The sequence below is a fragment of the Phyllobates terribilis genome, unplaced genomic scaffold, assembly GCF_046119375.1.
Source record: "Phyllobates terribilis strain yellow unplaced genomic scaffold, ASM4611937v1 Scaffold_2__4_contigs__length_985480577, whole genome shotgun sequence".
Taxonomy (NCBI): Eukaryota; Metazoa; Chordata; class Amphibia; order Anura; family Dendrobatidae; genus Phyllobates; species Phyllobates terribilis.
In genome coordinates, this window is record NW_027362762.1 from 609,008,978 (window position 1) to 609,025,519 (window position 16,542).

At 42.1% G+C, this 16,542-nt stretch overlaps 1 protein-coding gene across 1 annotated transcript in view; it reads left to right on the plus strand.

The window, feature by feature from the left end:
- ITPR3 (inositol 1,4,5-trisphosphate receptor type 3) overlaps positions 1 to 16,110 on the plus strand; it is a 373,063-nt gene extending 356,953 nt beyond the window's left edge. Inside the window, exons 57-58 of the mRNA XM_073666508.1 lie at positions 14,857 to 15,018; positions 15,849 to 16,110. Of these exons, the coding sequence (XP_073522609.1) occupies positions 14,857 to 15,018; positions 15,849 to 15,950 (264 nt within the window). The 3' untranslated portion in view covers positions 15,951 to 16,110. The remainder of the gene's footprint in view (positions 1 to 14,856; positions 15,019 to 15,848) is intronic.
- Positions 16,111 to 16,542: the final 432 nt, after the last annotated feature.

The window sequence follows — 16,542 nt, forward strand, 5'->3', positions numbered from 1 at the left end:
CTGCCATGTTTGCCGTTGGGGCGGGGGGTGTGGGAAAGGTGGAATCCGCCATATGAAAGTGCAGCTGGGGAGGCTGTGTCAGAGGCAGTGAGCCATGTTTCGGTGATGGCGAGGAAGGAAAGTTTGTTAGTAATGAAAAGGTCGTGGATGTAGGAAAGTTTGTTGCAGACGGAGCGAGCGTTTCATAGAGCTCCTGTTAGTGCAACTGAGGAAGTGGGGATTAGTTGGATGGGTATGAGGTTAGAAGGGTTGCGACAGTTTGTGGAAGGTCGTGGATAGGAGGTAGAAGTAACTGTGGGAATATGGCGAGGAGGACCAGGATTTGTAGAAATATCTCCAGCAGTGAGGAGGAGCAGAGAAAGTGTTAGCAGGTGGGAGCAAGAGAGAGCATGAGGTAGCTGTCTGTGTTTGGAGATCCAGGATTGAATGTTGAGGAATAATTCGGAGGAGGAGGTGAGATGAATGGGGAGGATGGAGGGAGAGATGAAGAGTTTCTTACTAGGTGTAGGGATTTGAGGGAGGGGTTACTAGAAAGTGGAGGACTATAGAGGAAAAAGTGAGAGCTAACAGAAACATAGTTAGAAGAGAGTAAGTGGTCAAAGTGTTGGTTACCTGACTCCTGCACTGACTAACTGCCTCTGAAATAACTGCCACTTATCTCCGAAGCCACTTTGCACAAGAAAGCGCGTGCACAACCCAGCACTCGTGCACCCCTTAAAGGGCTTCTAAATATATAGGGCACACTAAACCATCAGGTGAGGGGCATTGTGGGAGCTGCTTGTGGCTAAATTAGCAGCTGCTTATCTCACCAGGAGATGGCTGGGTGATCAAAGACAGAGCTAGGACTCTGTAGGCTCTGCAGTTTGGCACCTCTAAACATAAGATAAAATCTACAGTGGGGAAAGGACAGACATATGTGAGTATTGAATGGAATGGGATAGATAAAGCAGAAATATCAAGCAGAGAATTCTACCAGTGAGTTGAATCAGGAGAGCAGAGCATTAGATGGCGGCATATACAGCAAGCAGAGGAATTGTGCAGGAGAAGAGCATGTACCCGTGAGTTGAATCAGGAGAGCAGAGCATTAGATGGTGGCATATACAGCAAGCAGAGGAATTGTGCAGGAGAAGAGCATGTACCAGTGAGTTGAATCAAGAGAGCAGAGAGATTAACACCCGTCCTCATATCTCTACAGAGGATGAAGTAATGCACTTGCTTCGAGCCTTCACAAAGGGTAAAGTGAGTATCACCGGCACCTCCCTCAAGCATACAACAGGTATTTATACACCCAAGCCAGGGTGTTAATTAGCCAGAGAGACAGCCTCTAAGAAGGTGTCTGCAATGCCAAACGTAGAGATCTGCAACCAACTTCAGGGCGACTGCCTTTCACTTCTGACACACCCGTGACAGGTGAAGCTCTAGCATGGCTCAATCCTCTTGTGTCGAACCTCCATTCCATTCTAGAGGCATTCCATAAGGTGTTCGACGAGCCTGGCCACGCTTCTTCTACACTACAGCATCTTCTCTACTCAGGCTATGCCAGGGTAACATCACAATGGGCCAGTATGCTGTTCGGTTTCGTACCCTATCTAAACTCGCTTGGAATTATAAGGCTCTGGTGGCTACCTTCTGGGAGGACCTCTCTGGGCAAATCAAGGATGAGCTGGCTGGTTGGGAAATACCTACCTCATTTGATGACCTGGTGTCCCTAGCAACCCGGATGACATCAGGGTTCAGCAGCGATCCAAAGAGGTGACCCACAGAAGATCTGTGTGCCTAGCTCCCACCTTCCAAAGGCCGATCACTCAGCAAGCCCCTGCTGCGGTACCTCTCCTAGAGTCTATGCAGATTAACCAGGTGAAGTTGGCTAAGTGTTGTCAGGAGGCTTGTCGTGCAGAAGGAACATGCTTCTATTGTTGCAGTCCCGAACACCTTATCCTGTTCTGACCCAAGAAACCAGGAAAATACTGTGCCTAGGGTCTTTTGGAGAGGCTAAAAATCACTCCTCTCCATCGCTGACTCTGACAGTATCAGTCTCCAGCGGCAACATCCATTTTGTTGAGCCAGTCCACCTGGACTCTGGTTCTTCAGGTAATCTCATCCAACAGGATGTTGTATAGCCGTATAAAATCCCGACCCAATGTCTACAGGATCCGTTGGTGGTTTCATTGTTGGATGGAAAGCTTCTTTCCAAGACCATCCTGTTTGTTACCAAGCCCATGGAACTTTGGGTAGGGATGCTACACTCACAGAAGATTCCTCTCTATATACTATAAGTTCTGTCTCACCCTTTGCTACTAGGTCTCCCATGGCTGCAGAGACACGAGCCTGTTTTGGACTGGAGATCTGGAGAAGTACTCCGTTGGGGTCAGGAATGCCACAAAAATTGGCTTGTCTCCATTTGTCCTGCTCGACCCCCGACTTCTCCATCAAACTATAGGGGACTAAATCAAATAACAATAAAAAATAAATATCCTCTGCCTCTCATCTCTGAGCTGTTAGATAGTCTTAAAGGTTCCAGAGTTTTCACCAAACTGGACTTTCGGGGGGCGTACAACCTGATCCAAATTCGCCAGGGCGATAAATGGAAAACGGCCTTTAATACACGTGATGGCCACTACGAGTATCGTGCTATCCCATTTGGACTCGCCTATCACACCTGCAGTCTTTCAAGAACTGGTGAACAACATCTTCCAGGATCTGCTCTACATGTGTAGTAGTGTACTTTGACGATATCTTTGTGTTATCCTCCGATCTGCCTTCACACTGAAGAGATGTTCACCAGGTTCTGCAGAGATTAAGAACCATCTGTATGCCAAATATGAAAAGTGCGTTTTTGAGCAGACTTCTCTTCCATTTGTTGGATATATTATCTCCAAGACCGGCCTGAAAATGGATCCCGAGAAAGTGTCCGCCGTCCTGAAGTGGCTCCGTCCAGACGGTCTGAAAGCTATATAGCGATTTCTCAGATTTGCAAACTACTACCGCCAGTTCATCTCCCAATTTCTTTTACCTGACTTCTCCTCTCTCAGCCCTGACCCGCAAAGGGACCAATCCTAAGATACTAACTCCAGAGGCTGAAAGTGCCTTTGTGTCTTTAAAACAGGCCTTCCCTGCTCCTGTGCTGAATCGTCCAGACAATAATAAGCAGATTTTTCTGGAGATGGATGCTTCTTCCTCAAGGGCCGGAGCCGTTCTTACCCAGAAGTCCTCGTCCGGCATCATGGTGACCTGTGATTTCTTTTCCAAGATTTTCTCTGCTCCAGAACGCAATTACTCGATTGGTGATCGGAAACTGCTTGTGATATAACTGGTGCTGGAGGAGTGGCGATTCTTGCTGGAAGGGGCTGTGCATCCGACAACTTAATCCACATCAAGCCAGGTGGTCTTTTGTTTTTTTGCCTGCTTTAACTTTACTCTCCATTTCTGGCTGGCGGATAAGAACATTAAGGCAGCACACTCACCAGATCGTTTTGTCTTCTAATCAGAAGGAGGCGCCTCAACACATTATTAATTATAATTACGATCGCTCCGTTGGATTTGTCTCATCTTCCCTCCGGTAAAACTTATGTTGCTGAACCAGATAGGAAGTAGGTCACTCGTCTAGGCTGACTGGCCATGCTGGAAAGAAGAAGATGGCTTTCCCCATTTCCCAACACTATTGGCAGCCAATCCTGCGCTAGGATATTATGGATTTCATCTCTGCCTGTCCCTCTTGTGCTCAAAACAAAACTCCCAAACAGCTTCCAACCAGTTCGTTACTTCCCTTGCCCATGCCATCTGCTCCCTGGCAGCTTATTGCTATGGATTTCATCACTGATCTTCCAGTATCGGCCGGGTGTACTGTCATCTGGGTGGTTTTGGATCGGTTCTCCAAGATGGCTCACTTCACTCCGCTAACCGGTCTTCCATATGCACCAGTGCTGGCAGAGAAATTTATTCTCCATATTTTCTGCCTCCATGGTCTACCACTCCATATTATCTCTGATAGTGGCATCCAGTTTATCTCTCATTTCTGAAGGGCCACCTGCAAGTTACTGAATGTTTACTTTGGATTTTTCATCGGCCTACCATCCTCAGTCCAATGGCCAGGAAGAGCAATTCAATGTGATCCTGACTAACTGCCTCCAGCACTTCATCAATGCCCACCACAGTCACTGGGCTGAATTCTCATACAATAACCATGTGAGTGAATCTTCTACCAAATCTCCAGATAAGGTCTGGCTGTCGTCTAAGTTTGTCCATCTCAAGGTACCTTCGTATAAACCAGCCCTCGCTTCATCGGTCCCTTCAAAGTTTTAAAACAGATTAATCCAGTAGCCTATAAGCTCAAACTCCCGGCCTCTTTACAGATCCCCAATTCCTTTCATGTGTCTCTCTTCAAGCGTATAGTCCTCAGTCCTTTTTTCAAAGATCCTGGTATTACTCCTGCTCCAGTCAGCACTGCAGATGTTTCCGAGGTAGAGATTCTGGCCACCAAGAGGGTAAGAGGAAAAATCTTTTTCTTGTGGATTGGAAGGGGTTCGGTTCTGAGGAGAGGTCCTGGGAGTCCAGGGAGAACATCCATGCCGCTCTCCTCCTGGAGAGATTTCTTGCATGCTTGAAAGAAAGAGGGCGTAAAGGGGGGGTACTGTAGCGCCGGCGTCCCTGCACACTGCCCCTCTTCCCCGGCGGGGACGCCGGCTCACTCACCTCTGTTTCCCCCAGCCCAGACTTCCTCCTTTCTTTTCAGCGCCTGCCCGGGGTACGTACATGACATGCAGATTCTGGGCACTGTGCTTAGGGCGTGTGCGCTCCCTCTCTCTTAAAGGGCGCGCCTCTTCCTAAAGTGTCCCCAGCCAATAGCTGTAGGACACTTACTATTTAAGGCATCTCCTCCAGCATAGAGGTGCCTGAATAACATTGTTTGTCTGTTACTAACACGCTTGCTAGTTCTCAGGTCCCAGTGCTTGAATCCAGTATACCAGTACTGTACATCAGTCTTGGCCGCCCGCCTGCCTGTGTATCAGCCGTGCCTGTCAGCTGTGCTCCTCTGCCTGCCTGCCTGTTTTGCCATGTTTACCATTCTTAGCCGTTCCCTTCCTCTTGTCCCTTGAGGGTCAGCTGTCATCCACCCTAGGTCAGTCCTGGTGTAGCTTCTGGTCCCGCCTCCCTCATCTCTCCTTGGATAAGCCGCCGTGCATCCGAGGTCGGACTTGGTGAGGCACCTAGTAGCGCCCCTCCAGGCTTTCCTCGGATCACGGCACAGTAGCTCCACCACCGAGTCCATTAGAGAGGTGTTACCTGTCCCTGTAATCCTATCTATGATGATAATGAGTCTACTGTAAAAAAAAAAAATCAGGAAGTGTAAATCTAAAATACCCCCAATTGCCATTGTGAAAATTGCAAGATTTCTAATTATTTTTAAAGCAGATGGTGATATTTAGATTGTGAGCCCCAATGGGCACAGTGATGATAATGTTTGTAAAGCGCTGTGGAATAGGATGACGCTATATAAATAAAATACCTATGAAAAAAAGCATTGCTAAACATTTTTAACAAAATACAATTCACACAAACACTCATATTTAAGCATTATCAAACATTTGAAATTAAATCAATTGAACACAGAAATTGAATTACAGATTCATTTAATGTTAGTGGAGCCCTATAGCTAACATTGGTAATGGCCACTCTTGCGTGCACACTGGTACTGCTGGTAGTATTGCATGGGTGATAAGGAAACTACTTACATGTAGTTAGCACTGTTAAGTTAGAACTTCTGCATGTTGGAACTTAAGACACTTATAAGAAATGTTAAAGAAATTAAAAAAATTCTGTCTAGTTCAATCTCTAATCATCAAAGCTTTGAAGAGTACGAAGCTTAGAAAGTGAGCACAATAGAGCTCTGCAGTGCTTTACTTTTTTTGTTAGTAACAGGTTTTTTAAATTTGCCATATTGTCTAAATCCCATTTCACACATTATACCATATTTTCTGAAAGTGCAGCCACCCACACAGAAATATCACAAATCCTGCCAACAGTGCCTGTATATAAGATGTCATTTGCAGAGTTGAGCCAGTAAGCTGCCTGAGAGATTTTAAATTATATCCATCTATGTGGAATTTATTCAGCGTATCATTAGTCATTAAACAAATATACTGGGGAACAGCCCTGTGAGTTTTGTACTCTCCCAGTTCTGTCATACACAAGTGCTGGAAAGTATTGTACATTCTCTCTTACAGTATCTGACTAGTTGTCCTAATAAGTGGTGTTTAATTGACAGCAATCAAAGAAAAACTTTATTTTTACAAGCACAGTGTAGTGGCATAATAGGAAAGTGCTGTCTAAACCACTTTGAGCTGCTAAATATTCTAATTAATTGGAGCAACACAGTAGTGCCTACTGATAAATAAGCATACAAAAATTCATTTTTATTTTCATTCAACTCATGAAGAATCCCTCGAGTAGGTAACAAATCATATGGTTGAGTATTAGCTTTAGTAATGAAAATTCCACAGCGTTTTACAGACATCATCACTCTCCCCATTGGGGCTCACAATCTACATTCCCTATCAGTATGTTTTTGGAGTGTGGGAGGAAACCGGAGTACCCCAAGGGAACCCACGCAAACACGGGGAGAACATACAAACTCCTTGGTGGGATTTGAATTCAGGACCCCAGCGCTGCAACAGTGCAAAACACTGAGCCACTGTGCTGTCCATAATGCTTGAGTAATAACAGACATATCATTAGCATTAAAAACAAAGAGGTGACTAGTGAATAGCCATGCTTTTAGACTCACTCTATAAAAGCAAAATGGGGGAATTGCTGGCTTCCTGAAATGCTTTTGTTGAGTATAAGCCTGCCAACTGTATGTCTGACCAGGAGACTCTCTACACTCACTACCAAGCTAACTTCTGTGCCAACGTTAGTGCAGCAACAAGTAGCCAAAGCAGCAGCTATTACAGTTTATATATGACATAATCTATTAGATGTTTTGCACCAACCTGATGCACATCAGCTGAGAAGCATCGCCTGACCCACCAGGTCCAGGTACGTGGACTGTGTTCTTTCTACCGCAGATACCATGAGCCCTTTCGCCAGTACTTCTGAGTCAGCGTTGAACACTGGCAAGAACTGACCCAGTTTGTCATGGAATTAGTGTTTATTCAGCCTTCAGTGTACTGTCAGAGAAGGCATACAGTGCAACAGGAGGCCTTGTCACACCCAAGTGGGTCAGACTGTCCTATGAAAGTAGAAAAACCTTACATTTGTCAAAATTAATCATGCATGGAACACTGCTGATTTTCATTCACCTATAGCTGATGTCAAGGATTTGATCAGTCACAGCATCTTCTTGCTTGTCCATTACGTTCTTCACTGTTCTTCTGCTGCCAGTTCCAGTGTCCTCACATAGGCAGATATCTCCTGCCTGTCCATAGTGTTTTATCTATACTGTGCATCTGCTCCTGGGGCTGCCAGTGCTGGCCTTACACAGCCATACATCTTCTGCGTGTCCATCATGTTGTACAGTACATTGTGCTGTTACTGCCATTGCCAATAGATAGCCAGTCAGCAACTACTGCCAGTGGTGGCTCTGCACAGTCTGACATTTATCTCTCTTATAGTATTTTGTACTACGTGGTCAACCACACATCTCCTGCCTGTCCATTGTGTTCTCTAGCTATACTGTACTGCAGCTGGGGACACTACACTGTACATGGATACCTGAAACAGCTCAAAAAAAGGGATAGTTTTCAAATGGCTGAAAACCATTGACCAATGGAGTAATAGCATTAATCTATGTTCTCTGCCCCTGGTAATATACTAAGTAATATACCAGCTGCCATCTTCTGTTCTCAACACCGCTCTGGTCGTCTTCTGCTGGTTGTGAGCTACTGGATCTCTCCAATGTTGTCTGGGCAAACTGGAGGTCATTTCTCAATGTACAATAGTGTTCAAAATAATATCAGTTAGTATGTTCAAAAACATGAGTTAAGCACAAAATATTTAAACTAGTTTTTATTTCCATGCATTGGGAACATTTCACACTGTTATCTAATTCAAAACATGAAAATATATATACTGTTTAACTACTTTACAGAAAATTACAAAAAATAAACATTGGGCTGTTCTTAAAAATAGCAGTGTCTGCATTTGTCTTTACAAACCCACAAAATGTACTCCTTTTGAGGATTAAGTATTCCAGTGAATCACTAACCTAATATTTAGTTGTATACCCACAGTTTCTTAGAATTGCTTCACATCTATGTTGCTTAGAGTCAACCAACTTCTGACACCTGTCAACTGTTTTTCCAGCCAAGGATGTTTTGACTGCATCCCACATTTTTTTTAGCATTTGTTGGCTTTGTGTCACGCAAGGTCTGGGAAAGACTAAGTGCAACACGAAGTTCCCTTCGGGGGGAGGAAGCCCAAAGACTAGGGGAATGGGTAGTGGAGACCCCTAGGCAGATCTAATATCACCCTGCCTACTCTACCATCCCTATTTAGGTTCCACACATATCGCTGAGAAGGACCCTAAGCCCTGGATGTCCCTAGAGCTTGGCCCTAGATAGGAAGGGGTGAGCACTGGTCAGGCCCCACTACAAACTAAAGACAAGGTAGACAAACAAAGGGGATAAAGTTAGCTTGAGCAGACACCAGAGGAGTAATGCCAACTGTCCTCCAAGGGCACCAGAGAAGAAGCTAGCGACTGATAGTGCTCCAAGCCTGCACAAAGGTACATAGAAGTATCACTGGCGATTCCCAGGAGCAAGCTGAGTGTTTTTAACTCCCAGTCAAGGGTGTGTCAATCAACAGCAGGAGGGAAGTCGCTGCTGGGTCTTAAAGGAAGAAGGATTAATAAGGCGTCTGTAATGCCAGGCGCAGTGACCTTCTACAGCCAGATCCAGAGCAACTGTCTATTATACCTGACACACCCGTAACACTTTGCCTCAGAAACGGCATTTTTTATGTCACCCCGCAAGTGTTCTAAAGGGAATATTTCACACCCCTGGGCGATATCAGACCTCTATTATGGGCATACAGGTGATAGAAAAGTAAATCTATACTTACCTGTATGGCCCATAGCAAAGGTCTGATTGCAGAGAAATCTGGTGTAATAAAGTCTGTTTTCCAGAGGTTTGGCGTCCGGGGGACCATATCCGGGGAAACAAAGTGCGCTCCATGGGAGCGGCGCTTTGCGCATGCACGGGAGAGAAGGCAGAACAGGGCCCTGTGACGTGCAGGGGAGGGGGGAATATGGTAATTTAGCACAGAGGCGGCAATTTAGGGGAATGGTAAGCAGATAGGAGGGGTTTGCTTGGCGTCCCCCCAGACATCAAGCCTCTGGAAAACAGACTTTATAAAACCAGATTTCTCTGCAATCAAACTTCAAGACTACCTCTTGAAGCTCATCAAGAGAATGCCAAGAGTGTGCAAAGCAGTCATCAAAGCAAAAGGTGGCTACTTTGAAGAACCTAGAATATAAGACATATTTTCAGTTGTTTCACACTTTTTTGTTAAGTATATAATTCCACATGTGTTAATTCATAGTTTTGATGCCTTCAGTGTGAATGTACAATTTCCATAGTCATGAAAATACAGAAAAATCTTTAAATGAGAAGGTGTGTCCAAACTTTTGGTCTGTACTGTACATATATATATAATACACTACCGTTCAAAAGTTTGGGGTCACCCAGACAATTTTGTGTTTTCCATGAAAACTCATACTTTTATTTATCAAATGAGTTGCAAAATGAATAGAAAATATAGTCCAGACATTGACAAGGTTAGAAATAATGATTTTTATTTGAAAGAATAATTTTCTCCTTCAAACTTTGCTTTCGTTAAAGAATGCTCCCTTTGCAGCAATTACAGCATTGCAGACCTTTGGCATTCTAGCTGTTAATTTGCTGAGGTAATCTTGAGAAATTTCCCCCCATGCTTCCTGAAGCCCCTCCCACAAGATGGATTGGCTTGATGGGCACTTTTTGCGTACCATACGGTCAAGCTGCTCCTACAACAGCTCAATGGGGATGAGATCTGGTGACTGCGCTGGCCACTCCATTACAGATAGAATACCAGCTGCCTGTTTCTTCCCTAAATAGTTCATGCATAATTTGGAGGTGTACTTTGGGTCATTGTCCTGTTGTAGGATGAAAATTGGAACCAATGAAGCGCTGTCCACAGGGTATGGCATGGCGTTGCAAAATGGAGTAATAGCCTTCCTTATTCAAAATCCCTTTTACCTTGTACAAATCTCCCACTTTACCAGCACCAAAGCAACCCCAGGCCATCACATTACCTCCACCATGCTTGACAGATGGCATCAGGCACTCTTCCAACATCTTTTCAGTTGTTCTGCGCCTCACAAATGTTCTTCTGTGTGATCCAAACACCTCAAACTTTGATTCGTCTGTCCATAAAACTTTTTTCCAATCTCCTCTGTCCAATGTCTGTGTTCTTTTGCCCATATTAATCTTTTCCTTTTATTAGCCAGTCTCAGATTTGTTTTTTGCTTTGCCACTTTGCCCTGAAGGCCAGCATCCCTGAGTCGCCGCTTCACGGTAGATGTTGACACTGGCGTTTTGTGTGTACTATTTAATGAAGCTGCCAGTTGAGGAGCTGTGAGGGGTCGATTTCTGAAACTAGAGACTCTAATGTACTTGTCTTGTTGCTCAGTTGTGCAGCGGGGCCTCCCACTTCTCTTTCTACTCTGGTTAGAGCCTGTTTGTGCTCTCCTCTGAAGGGAGTAGTACACACAGTTGTAGGAAATCTTCAGTTTCTTGGCAACTTCTTGCATGGAATAGCCTTCATTTCTAAGAACAAGAATAGACTGTCGAGTTTCACATGAAAGTTCTCTTTTTCTGGCCATTTTGAGAGTTTCATAGAACAAACAAATGTAATGCTCCAGATTCTCAACTAGCTCAAAGGAAGGTCAATTTTATAGCTTCTCAAATCAGCCAAACCGTTTTCAGCTGGGCTAACATACTTGTGCAAGGGGTTTTCTAGGGTCTTCTAAACATCCATTAGCCTTCTTACACAGTTAGCAAACACAATGTACCATTAAAACACTGGAGTGGTGGTTGCTGGAAATGGGCCTCTAAACACCTATGTAGATATTGCAATAAAAACAAGACATTTGCAGCTAGAATAGTCATTTACCACATTAACAATGTATAGAGTGTATTTCTGATTCATTTAATGTTAGCTTCATTGAAAAACAATGTGCTTTTCTTTCAAAAATAATGAAATTTCTAAATGACTCCAAACTTTTGAACGGTAGTGTATATTCATATCAAATATATATATATCCATATCAAATAGCGTAAAGGGGGTTAAAGAGAATATGACAGCAAGCTTAAGCTTTTCAGATTGAGGGAAGCATAGACTAGAGACATAGACCCTGAATCCATCAGTGTGTCACTTACTGTAGCCTTGATAATAGCAATGTTTTATTTGTTAGTCTTCTCAATTATGTACTCTGCCTAGCCCTGTACGTCTAAAAGAGCCAAAATGAGCCTCTCGTAGACATACATTGAGAGCTTGTGACCATTACCTCTTGACTTCCGGTCAGTTATAAGCTGTGGTCACAAGATGGCAGAGCTGGATCGGAGGGGCACTGGGAAGGACAGAAGACTCTTAAGTATATTACTAGGGGCAGGGAACATCAGGGATGAAATTTAAAAAAAACAAAAAACGCTGGAGTGATGCTTTAAAAAGCCATTACTTCTTCACTTTTTAAACTGCAAACTTGTTGAGGCTCCCAAATAAGGAATAATTTTTGGCAGTGCTTGTTAAAATACTATTCTTCATTTTTAAACAACAATTAACAGTTCATTTTTGGACCACCACTCCAAAGTCATAGCTTTTTCTTTATACATCACATCTGTATAAACACCGGAATGGCATAGCTTGGCCACAAAAATGGGATCGTTTTAGAATAATTTTAAAAAGCATAAGTGCAATAGCACAATGTGTTATTAAAAAGGCTGTTGGTTACCCTTAGCCATATATATTGAGGTCACTTTGACATTAATAAGGCTGTGTTTGCTTTAAAGAACTTGAAAGGGGTTGGCTAAAATCCAAGGAGACCTTAGAGTGTTATACACATCGTTTTAGGGCACTTGGAGACCTTTGCAGTACTTGCGATCTGTGGCAATTTTTTTATTATGATTATATTTTTAATTTAGCAAAGCTTTTGAATATTTAGAGATAAGCTTATCTGTAATATATGATGACTGTTAATTATTAATTTTCTCTAACTGAACTGTGAGGGAATTACATCTTTTTATTTATTGCACGCCCACAGCTAGTTTGCTATGAATGTTTTTGTGCAGAATATGTTTTGTTTATTATGTGAAACATTTAACGGCATCACCTCAACTAATTATGTCAGTTATGGAGCAGTGACATTTGGTGATGAATTAATATAATGGAAAAAAATTCATTACAGACATTATTATACATTTTACAGTACTGATTTCTAGTGGCCATGGTGTTCATTTTTCAGCATTTCAGTTTGTCTTTTACCATATAATGCAGGATACATCTGTCAGATACAGCCGTTTAACTGTAAATAGTATAAAATATATAAACCTACAAATATATCATGAGCAAAAAAGTACTATAGCCACAATTTGCACACACAGGGGATAGACTAAACCGATAGGAAAAAAGTGCAAGGCATGAAGATGTGACTAAAAATCTGATTTTATTTCAACATCAATTAAAAATAATAACATAATAGACCCATAATATATACAATCAAATAAAAATAGGAAGAGGGTACAATCATCTGTTACAAACGGATACCAATATATGGGTGCCGCTCCTCATGGTCTGGTGAGATTTGTTACCCTTTCCCATTGCACTGTGCATGTTTCTACACCCCATACTTACGGAAATAAATTAAATTATCCTGTGGTAATTGATTCTTTTTCAATCACTATTTACATCTAGTGTACCTCCAAACCTTTATTTTATTGGTATCCGTCTGTAACATGATTGTCCCCTCTTCTTATTTGTATTTGATTGTATATATTACGGGTCTATTATGTTATTATTTTTAATTGATGTTGAAATAAAATCAGATTTTTATTCATATCTTTATGCCTTGCACTTTTTTTCCTGTCGGTTTGGTATAAAATATGGATGAAATTAGTGTTAAGTTAAACTTGTATGATTCTTTACAGAATAGGGAAGTAAGAGGTTATAGAGAATTTTCTTACTTATTAAATGATTCAGGTCCTTGCTATGTTGTAAGTACCACATGCAGACTTTCCCAAAAGCAGTCCCCGATCTTTAAGTCTGAGAACTGTGGCTATATGGCTGTACTGTGCTAAATGTATCCAAAGTGAAGACACATTCCCTATCTACTATATTAACATATTGAAATAAATAAAACATTAGCTGTTTAAACTAGTACAGACAACAATGAGAGGATTGTTGATTTTAAAGTGAATGTCCAGCTTTTAAAAGTAACATGATGTAAGGTTTCTAGCAGTTGAGTTGAGTCTTTCTGGTACGCAGCTCTACATTTCTTGCGTAAACAAAGTTCATTGATAGAATTCTTCCAATATTAGGAGCTTACAGTATACTACTACATTCTGTGGTATTCAACGCAATGTATATTATGCTCCTAGACTCCCATTACTAGTGGTCGACATTTATCATTAAAATCTATGGCATGGGATTTAGAACAACAAAAAACGCAAGCTCCATCAGCTAGTGATTTGTCAAGAAATGAATTAGAATAAAATGGTGTTCAAACATAGCTACTCATTGTGTGTCTGTACAACATAAGTGACTTCTAGTTCTACTCTCACTCACTGGTTACACTTCCTAGAAATGTAACTTGTGGAGTTCAATTGTAAATAAGTTAATAAAGAAATATTTTTGATTGGGTTTAATTTAGGTTTAATGATTGACCTATAAATGAAATATGTCGCTTAATGTGGTTTTCCACTTTCAGGAAAGTGGACCCCAAATGCTGGGTCCAGCTATGGCTGTCAGCCTCTACTCGGGTCTCGATGTTTGGACTGCAGCCATGACGTCACTTCGACAACACGCATCACCGCTGTAGCCAATCACCGAGCACAGTGGTTCATGTTGTCTAGCTCAGCACAGCCAAAGAGCTCATTGATTAGCTACAGCGCTGATGCACACTGTCAATGTGACATCACGGCTGCAGCCAAAACAATGAGATTGGAGCAGTGGCCGGCAGCCATCACTGGACCCAGAGATGGCAGGTACCTGCTCTGCTTATTATTTCAGGTATTGTACAATGTTTAGGGTCGACTTTCATGAAAGTGGAAAACCCCTTTTAGGATAAGACTTGAATGGACAGGTAGAATTGCTTAAAGGGGCATTCCCATCTCAGACATTTACGGCATATCCATGGGATAAATAAATAGCTCATAGATGCAGATCCCACCTAACATGCTTGCTTAGATTTTTTTTTAACTCCTATAAAAGTGAATGGAGAGTGACCCTCATGCTCAACCACCTCTTTGTATACAGTGGCTCAAGACAGACCACTGCCTCCAGTGGAACCCACTCCAAAACAGGATATGCTATAAATGTCTGAGATGGGAATAGCCCTTTAAGCGTAGCATAAGATAAATGAATGTTCTGCAGGAATATCAATAATGAGTGCTGTGCAGTTCACTTTGTCCACTGTAATAATACAACTATTACATTTCAGTTTTAGGGATAATTTAATGACAGCCCATATGTACAGTATAGCAGGCAAAAAATGTTCTGTTGATGGAAGCAGAAATAGGTTGTATTTGAGTGTGCATAAATTTAAAGTAAACTGATAAAGCCATGTTAATAATATATACACGTTATATTTGATGACTTCTTTTGCAGAGTAAAAACCTGGACTGGTTTCCCAGGATGAGAGCAATGTCTCTAGTCAGTAATGAAGGGGAGGGAGAGCAGAATGAGATACGTAGCCTCCAGGACAAACTGAACTCAACCATGCGGCTGGTTACTCATCTAACATCACAGCTCAATGAACTCAAGGAACAGGTACAGAATTCACCTTCATCAATTTCACTAACAGAGGGCCAGAAGCAGTCGTAGAGCCTGTGTAGCTAGCTTGTGAAGAATGGATGGCAATGTCACACGGCACTGTGATTTTCTAGTCTGTAGAAGATTGGTATGGATTTGGCTGATGATATCCCAGACTGGCACCGCACAGTCATATAGCTTTGCTAAAAGGGTTAAAATAACTTTCTAATTGCTTTGGAATTAAATTGGTGCCATCTTCGTTCAAACATTGCTGCTGTGGCTGAGCCTGTCCATGCCCTTTTCTGCAAATTAGATCAAAACCAGCTTTGTTCAGCATGGCTTGACCTGTATAGAGGAGACCCATCAAGTCTCTAGTGATATTGTATGGCACCATGATATGGAGATACATGTCTGTAAAATGTAATCTTTCAGTGCATGCTGCAGTGTTACACTTTGCTACCGTTACATGGCCCTTTTCAGCAGTTGTATATTCAGCTTTAGCACTGGCTTTATGCGCTATCACAACTGCCACCAATCTGTTATAGCAGTAGAAGGTCTTAGAGACTTTTGGTAGTGTATATTATGATGGTCCATGATTATTCCTAGAAGATAATGAATATCTCGCCCTCTCAATATTAACATAATTCAATTTTACTGCTTCACTATTGGATGACAAGGTTTTTACTCTTCTGTAGTTCCTTCAAACATGAGCACTCTGCAAGTAATTTATCATTCGCTTAACTATCCTTAGAGATTAATATATGCCACGCTGCAGAGTGTAAGTACTGAGGCAGAAACCAATCTAGAGACATATTTGATACATTCTCTTGTACGTTTTTTTCATTTAGATGACCGAGCAGAGGAAGCGCCGTCAGAGAATGGGATTCGTAGATGTTCAGGCGAACACGGGACACTCCATGGCCAGCAATCAACTCATAGTCAGCCAGTGATAGAGTTGGAAAGATACTGAAGATGAGCTGTCCGCCATAAAATGTTGTTGAAGACCATAGCTGAATACTGTGCAAATAATGCTAATAATATGCATAACATTGATAATGCTGCTCTTTATAGAAAAGCAAGAATGTTTTGGGGTTTGTAAGATCAGAACATGATTATAGTAATGAAGATAGTCGTTTCCTGTAACTAAGAGGGATCAAGGAAGACGGACTGTGGAGGTGTGCAATACACGTGGAGGTCTACTTGCACACTCATTTTTTAAACACTGCTGAAACGAAATATTAAAAGCACACAAAGGAAACAGTGTTTTGCACAAAGTTCAACTATAACATGTATTAATCCTGTTAAATGTTTCTTGATATTGTAAATAAGATTAATATAATGCAAGCATCCACTACAGCAAATAATGACCAGCACCTAGCTAGTTTTCAAAGTGCTATTGGGATTGTGTCGGGCACTTATGGAGATTGATACAATTATTGACTCATTTTGCATACTCTGTCTTAGATAGTAAGGCAGATAAACCCATTAACTGTTCCTCAGATTAGAATTGAAGCTAAATATTGAATGAGGTCAGATTAATGG